This window comes from Eimeria maxima, genomic scaffold (genome assembly GCF_000499605.1).
Source record: "Eimeria maxima Weybridge genomic scaffold, Emw_scaff1549, whole genome shotgun sequence".
NCBI lineage: Eukaryota > Apicomplexa > Conoidasida > Eucoccidiorida > Eimeriidae > Eimeria > Eimeria maxima.
The window spans coordinates 1-7,659 of record NW_013564488.1 but is presented as its reverse complement, the minus strand read 5'-3'; the positions used below and the strand labels follow the sequence as shown (position 1 = coordinate 7,659).

At 50.7% G+C, this 7,659-nt stretch overlaps 2 protein-coding genes across 2 annotated transcripts; one reads left to right on the top strand and one right to left on the bottom strand.

Annotated features, from left to right (window-relative positions):
* Nucleotides 1-79: 79 nt before the first annotated feature.
* Nucleotides 80-3,759, bottom strand: EMWEY_00053690 (hypothetical protein, conserved; the record flags this gene model as incomplete). The annotated part of the gene is made up of 6 exons (XM_013480045.1): nucleotides 80-133; nucleotides 243-879; nucleotides 1,114-2,068; nucleotides 2,286-2,442; nucleotides 2,750-2,844; nucleotides 3,084-3,759. The coding sequence occupies 6 exons, from the start codon at nucleotides 3,757-3,759 to the stop codon at nucleotides 80-82; spliced, it is 2,574 nt and encodes an 857-aa protein (XP_013335499.1).
* A 1,009-nt stretch (nucleotides 3,760-4,768) lies between these two features.
* Nucleotides 4,769-7,066, top strand: EMWEY_00053680 (Chromosome II, complete genome, related; the record flags this gene model as incomplete). Its single annotated transcript, XM_013480044.1, has 5 exons — nucleotides 4,769-5,356; nucleotides 5,754-5,854; nucleotides 6,072-6,326; nucleotides 6,513-6,759; nucleotides 6,881-7,066. 5 exons carry the CDS (start codon nucleotides 4,769-4,771, stop codon nucleotides 7,064-7,066), a joined length of 1,377 nt encoding a protein of 458 aa, XP_013335498.1.
* Between the last annotated feature and the right edge of the window lie 593 nt (nucleotides 7,067-7,659).

Genomic DNA, 7,659 nt, shown 5'->3' with positions numbered 1-7,659 from the left:
TATATATATATATATATATATATATATTCAGCGTCAGGACAGAAGAGGAGTGCTACCCCGTATGTACAGAGTCGACAAACTAATGCCCGATCGTGACAAAACAGGAAAATATCAATTCCAGCTGATTTTGTTCCTACTGCAACAAGCGTACAAGGGCAGCAGCAACAGCAGCAGAAGGTGAGGCAGCAGCACCGGCAGCAGCAACAGCAAGCGTGCTTTGCTGCAATAATGAGGCAACCTACCCGCAGCTGCATGTACATTTCAAATCGCTTTTGTGTCTCTGGATCGGAGACAAAGGGGAGAAGTAGACTGTTGAGGCGGTGGCGCATTTGTTGAAGCTGCTGCTGCATGCGGTGCTGCTGGTTGCGGCGCAGCAGCTGCTGCTGGTGCTGCTGCAGCCAAGTAGGTTGCTGTGCTGCTGCTACTGCTGCTTCTTCAGTCCCCTCCTGCAACCAATGCACCTCCCTTCCTGCAATCTGCTGCAGCAACGAGCGGCGGCTGTCAGATGTAACACCGCCCCATAACGGCTGTCTCCTCCCGCCTGCATATGCATCTGCTGCTACTGCTGCTTCATCTGCTGCCGCTGCTGCTCGCGTCGGGCAAGCTGCTCCCATGAGCAGCCCGCCAGAGCTGCTGCTGAATCCGCGACCGCGCTTGTTCTTTTCTGCAGTTTGCATGCAGCTGGTGCTCTCTTGTGTATCTGCATCCAGGTCTTGGGTTCTTTCCTTTCCTACATCTGTCTCCTTCTCTGAATCTGACTCTTTGTCTCCTGTTGCATCTCTACTGGCAGTTGCGCATTCACCCCAACAGGCCTTCATATCCTCCTCTGTTTCTACATGGACACCACTGAAGTCTGCCGGGACAGCAAGCAGAGGCAAGCTGTATGAGCAACACACGCACACGCACCAAAAGGTTCAAATGGATGAATGAATATATAAGTAAATATAATTAAACAATATATGCATACACGTGGACTGCTCCACATCTTGGGTATCATATTTTGGGTTACTACATAACGACAATGCCCTTCCTTCTCCGTTATTCCTTTTCGTGTTGCTTTTTGGGGCCGTTGCATGCATGCAGCACCTTTGGTGTCGTTGGATTTGCGCTCACTCGCAGTCTAGTTGCAAAATCCATTCCCTCTCGTCCAGCGCCTCATCTGTCTCTGCTGCTGTCTCGTGCACGGCGGGGTGTCTCTTTTCTGTATACATCTCTGGGATGATGCTCTCTCTCTCCTCTTGAGGTATCCTTGTATGCATTGTCTCCCCTTCTAAGACTTCTACTTCTTCCAGTCCCTGTTGCTCCTTGCCTGTCTCTTCACTTGCCTCCAAGTGGCCCCCCTTGTCGCTGATTGTGTATAAGCCGCATGTTGGGGCTGTGCTGCTGTATAGACAATCTCCATCATCATCGTCATCAAGAGAATAGTTGCACAGATATCGTCGTCTGCTTTTGCTGCTACTGCTGCTGCTGCTGCTAGTGTAGGGGTTAGCGGGGTGAGGACGGCTTGCCGTTGCCTGCAGGTCCTGGTGGGGCTGCTGCTCGTAGAAACCCAGGCCTGCTTGGGCGGGTCCCAAGGGCTGCAGCCGCAACAGCCGCTGTGCTGCAGCCCACCCCCAATCATCATCTTCGGCTGCTGCTGCAGTTGCCTCAGCAGCAAGCAGCGACAGGACTGAACCCCCTGTCTCCTCTTCTCTGGGGGGCCCTTGTGTCTCCCGTGTACTCGCCTCCCCTGCACTGTCGCTAGCGCTGCTGTTGCTTCCTCTGTTGCTGTTAGCAGAACCGGAAGCAATATCAGGACTTCCTTGATCTAGGTGCTGCTGCTGCTGCTGTTGCTGGGCCCGCAGGAGCTGTCTCATCTCCTCGACGTGCGGAGGAAGCTGGGGGCCTCGTGTTGCAGCTCCCCTCCCTCCTTCTTGCAGCAACGCACCCATCCCTCTCGCATTGTTGCTGCTGCTGCTGCTGCTAGTTTTATTTGTATCTCGGAGTCGCCGCATGGCTCGCATCCACTGGTGACGCCGCATGGAGTGCATGCGCCATTGGGGCAAATTTGCACGTAAAGGTTCTCTTTCTGGCATTCCCAAGGAGGCAAAGAAGAAAACCACAAATACAAAGCCACGGACGCAAGATTTAAAGACACGTGGACATCGGCTTAAGTGGCTAATATGTGTGTGTATGTGTGTTCATGCGCATTACAGGGTACAGCTCCATTGTCTGCTGTATATTTATATTTAAACGGGTTCTGTTTTCATATAATTGATCCTGTTCTCTTTCTCTCAATCGCCTACCGTGAGCAAGATAAAAAGGCAGCGTCTCATCCGCCCCCTCAGCCCTAAACCAAGAAGAAGCAACACCAGAGGAGTTTACTGATGCGGCTGCCGCTGAGGGGGCCCCTCCCTCCCACTGGAAAGCAGAAGCTCTCCCCCTGGCAGCTCGCGCAGCGTGCTGCAGTCGAAGCAGCAAACAACAGCAGCACCACCACTACTATCAGCAGCAACGAAACATCAGCATAAAAACAAATCCGGTAAATAACAAGAAGCGGGGCAGCAGCATCTCAGCAGCAACAGCAACAACGAGAGAGCCCAACAACACATGCATCCCCTTGGGGCTGCAGCTTGCTTGTGTCTTGGCATAAATAAATAAACTATATATAGATAATGTATTTATTGATACTGTATATGTATCATCCTAAACAATAGAAAATACAACGGACCAAGAAAGAATTTGCATGAAAAGACAAGGGAACCCTGACCTTCTTGTCTTCCTCATCCATAAAGTCCTCAGGACGTCCCCCAAAGTAAGTCGCTCGAGATGAGCGCGAAGAAGAAAATTCCCCACAAGCGAAGTCTGTGGTGTACATACACCCAGAAGCAGCAACAGCAGCAACAGCACAGGCCCATGCCCTAGTTATTGATGAATAAGAAATACGTAGTATATATTTCTATACAAACTAGTTTGAGTGATGAATAAGAAGTACATAGTATATACAGATGTATAGTCCTATACAGATATCGAATTCAGCAAGTTATATCCACCTACAAAAGGACAAAAAATGAGGAAACGCTTTATCCCATACAGCAAATTACCTTCCGATCCGACCTCCTGGCGTTGCCGCGGTGGACGTACACCCCATTTAGGTTTGTAAGTAATTTGGGGTGTATCTTCATCTTCGGTTAGTTCTGTTTCCCCGTCCCAGTAGTACAAAGCAGCTTTTCTTTTAGCTACAGCGAGTTCGCGGCAGCGCTCCGCCAGTTTTTTTTTTGTTGCTGCTGTTTCAGCTGTTGTTGTTGTCGTTGTTTTTGTTGTTGCTGTTGTTGTTGTTGTTGTTGTTTTTGTTGTTGTTGTTGTTGTCGTCGTTGTTGTTGTTGCTGTTGTTGCTGTTGTTGTTGCTTCTGAGCCTTTCAACGTCGTTTCATGGATTCCTCCCAGCTCATTATATGCCCTTTGCTCCTCCTCTGCAGCATCAGCACGAGCTGCCTCTGTTTCTGCTGCAGCTGCTGCTCGTTCAGCCTTCCTAAAGGTCTCCTGGGTCCGGCGCGCTTCGGTTTTGGCAGCACGAGCTGCCGCAGCAAGCAGAAGCTTCGCCGGGAGCTGCTGGTCTCCCCACTCCCGCTGCAGCCACGGCTGCTCCCTGTACACTTGAACTTCAAGCTCTTCCAGAGAAAGAGGAGAAATCGCAGTGCCCAGGAAAGTGCAGCTCGGCAGAGGTAGCTGCGCAGGCAGCAGCCGCCCGCTCCTGTTGTTTCCAAAGGCTCCCGCCATTCTAAACCGTAAACCCTAACCCCTAAACTCCAATCTCGATGCAAAAGGGACCTCTTGTTAAGCGCAACAAGACGCAAACTAATAGTCAGATGAAGTTAGAAGGGTCAAACAAAACAAAGAAAGAAAGCTGCCCATTCTCCTACTGTCCGCAAACTCTATCACAGCTTCTTTGCCTTCCCTTCAAATAAAGGTCCTCACAAGTTGTGCATGTACACCTGGTAGGCTGCTGCTGTTCAGTGGTCGCAGCTGGCCTGGTGACCAGGCCAAGGTGGGCCCCCCGCCGAAGGCATGTTTATGCAAAGTTGTTTGAGAAGGGGGTGTATAGGCAGTTTCTCAAGCTTTTGGAGTGCAGCTGGGCAGTATATACAGCGGAAGATCCGACGGGATTTGCATGCATCGACCAGCTGCTAGTATGCGGACAAGGGCATTTCCTGTGTATTTAGACGCTGCGTTAAATCACAAAAATCAAGTGCATTTTAAAGAATCTAAATTCCATTCTAATTTATTTGTTGTTCCGGCCGCAGTTTGCAGCGAATGAAGACCGAATCGTCGGGGCCCCCATCTTCTCCCACTTGCCTCGGGGGCCCCCCTCTCGAACTTTTTCAACGGCAGCTGCTCCTTGAGTCCAAATATGATAAAATAAGCATTAAATAAATTACTTGCTTTCATTCAGCTGTACTTTTTAACCCCTGATATACTATCCCCCTCCCCACGGCACGCCGAATCCGCGCAGGTCCACACACACCTGCTGCAATCCTCGAGTGTACGGACAGCTCCTCAAGGGGACCTCCTCCGACTACAGGCAGCATTTTATTGCAATACAGAAATAATAGCCTTTTAGTTCGTTCATGCTCAACAGCAGCCTCAACTCCTGGAGAATAACAATCGGGGGCCGCATGCGTTTCCCAAACACGTCCAAGCGTTTGGTGTATGGGATTTAGGGTTTAGGGTTTAAGTCTTGGGGTTTGGAGTTCGATGGTTAAGGTGTTTTTCTGCATTGGCGGGCCCGATGGATTACTTGCTGAGCTTGGAAGGGGTGGGGGAGTTGGGAACGAGCAAGCAAGAAGACACCAGTAACATAATCACCCGCGACAGCAACGGCAAGTGCAGCAGCAGCAGCAACAGCAACAACAGCAGCAAAAGCACTCAGGGTTCTTCCTTTTCCCCATGCAATCGGGTCTACAGACTGCTGCAGCAAATAGTGCAGCCCGAATGGCACACGCTTGCCGACCCAACATCTGCTGAGTGGATGGAGGATTTTAACAGACGTGTGGCAGCGAGAGAATCTCTCACCCCAGCTGCTGCCGTTTCTGTTTCTGCTGCTGCTGCACATGCTTCTGCTGCTGAAGCCCCAGCTTCAGCTTCTTATGGCTCTCCTGCTGCAAAGGGGGCGTCAGCACTGGCACAAGCAGACACGGAAGCAGCGTCCTCAGCGACGCCGTCAGTAGGGGAAACAACAGAAGCAGCAGCACCACCACCAACAACAGCAGCAGCAGCTCCCGTCTCCGAATCTGAGGTGCAGTCTATTGCTTCTGCCTTTGATTCGTTTACTCCTCGCGAGCAGTTTTTGCTTCTCAGCAAAATCAATAACAAAATAGTAGGACAGACCATCGCAGCTGCCTTCCTTTCTCTCTCTCCTAATCTGCTTTTCTTGTTGCTTTGCTTCATGTGTTGTTGCTGCTCCTGAGTGCCTTTTTGCTGCTGTCATCCTTGGCTGATTAAACAATCTCGCTAGCATGTACACTGCTTCACCCGGTAGGCTTGCTCCTACTGCTGCTGGTGCTGCAAAGCTTGCTGCTGTTGCTGCTGCTGGTGCTTCGAGCAAAATCCAGACAATTGCAGCATTAGGCACGCTGCAGCTCCAAAGAGAAAAGCAACAAAATATACATCGACAGCAGCGGGGGCAAGGGGGACAAGAGCACCAGCGGCAGCAACAGCAGCCGCAAGAGCAGCAACACGTTGGAGGGAGTTGTTTTTGTCTATCTGGATGTCAGGACACCCCATGGGTGCAGGCTTTAAGGCGACTACGCGCAGTGGAGGAATGTGAAACATCTCGGCCTTTGGAATTAAATGAAGTCCTGAACTATGCAAGAAGGTGAGTAGACGTGTAACCAATGCTGCACCGGCACAAAGCAGAACCTGTACATACACCGCAGAAAGGTCTTCACACCGTATGCATACACTGGGGCGCTGTGCTACGTACTCCCCCCTTAGGTTTTAGCCTTTTTCAATAGGTGCTTTCGGTGTGTTTGTGTGTGTTTGCGTGTTGCTAATGCAATGTTCCTGTTCTGCTGCTGCTGCTGCTGGTGCAGGTTGGCGGGTAATGTGTCTGCTCCTCCTGAGACGAGTAACGTGGTGGATCCGGTGGCTCATAACGCTGCTTTTCCTCGTTATCACTTTTTGCCTTATCCCTCTGTAGAAGAGATGCAGGCATCGCGGCTGGCTGCATTAGCAGCAAGGCCTTATGGAGAAATTTGCTTTCCTCCAGAGGTGACAGCCCAGCTGGTGTACGTACACCGCAAGGCGGCTTTTAGCCTCATAGACACACCAAAGGGGCGCATTCCTATGTACGATACTTCGCTTCTCTCCGGATACACCTGGCGAGAAGATGGCCAAAAAGAATTGTTCTTTCAGCTGCGGATTGTATCCGCCACACCCTGCTGCTCCTTCTGGCTAGCTGCTGCTCCAGGACAGCTGCATCCGCAGCAGCAGCTGCCTGCTGGTTGCTGCTTCATCTCGTTGTCCCCTTTTAGACGACCTCTGCTGGTGCCGGGGCCCTTTCCAAAGACTGTGCGCGTCCAATGTAGAAAGAAAGAGAAAAAACCCTCCCGTATAACGCAAAGCTGCCTCAAGCTCAAGGGAGCAGCAGCAACAGCTGCTGCTTCACAGGGGCCTACTGCTGCCATTGCTGCTTCTCGCGGTCAACACCTGAGCGATGCAGGCAAAGGAGACAGGCATGCAGCAACAGACGGACAGGAAGGATTCAGGGCAGCCAACGAAGTCGGTAACTTGTGGCTGTTGGTGCTGCTGGTCCTAGTCTTGCTGCGAAATTGTCCCTTAGCAGCACCAGAATCAGCAACATGCGTTTTGGGGAGTTGGTGTCTTGTGTTGTTGTTTGCAGTCTACAAAACAAACAGAAGAAACACGACCAGCAGTGGCAGCAGCAGCAGCAGGACAAACCACTGGGCTGTCTCAATTCCACGGCCTGATGCTGGGCACTGCCAGACGGCGGCCTCAGCAGCGCAGAGAAGAAGAAGGCAGCAGTGAAAGCAGCAGCAGCAGCAGCAGTAGCGACGAAGGAGACTAGAGGCACCTCCTACGAAACTTCCAGGCCCTGTTGGCTAGCCAGATGGGTAGCTAGCTCCAGCTCCCTAGCTAGCTGGAGATCACATATAGTATATGTAAAACATAATATAGGGGCAATATATTATGAGCAAATGGCTGTATCTACAGATGTGCTATTTGCCTATTAAAAGTGACGTTGGTTAAGAAAGTTGCCGCAAGGCGACGGAATCTTCGTATTCTTTTTCAATATAAGCATATAAGTGCCACCTAACCAAATAGCTTAAATATTTAAAAACCATTGTTGGCGCATTAACGGCTATTCTGCTGGCATAGCTAGCTAGCTGGCTGGCTGTACGGACCCTGGTTAGGTTGCCGCCTATCACGCCAGCTGCGAGCTAGCTAGCTAGCTAGCAGTAGGCCTGCCTTTCGGCTAGCAAGCTGCAACAGCAGCCTGAAGCACAGATATTTGCTGACACTCAAGGGGCATATCCTCATGTATGTGCTAAATATTGTTTGAGTCACTCGCACTTTGTAAATAGGCAACGCAAGCAAGCATGTGTAAAACATATTTCACGCATACGTGTTCATTTACTTATTTAGTGCTGTATATATATT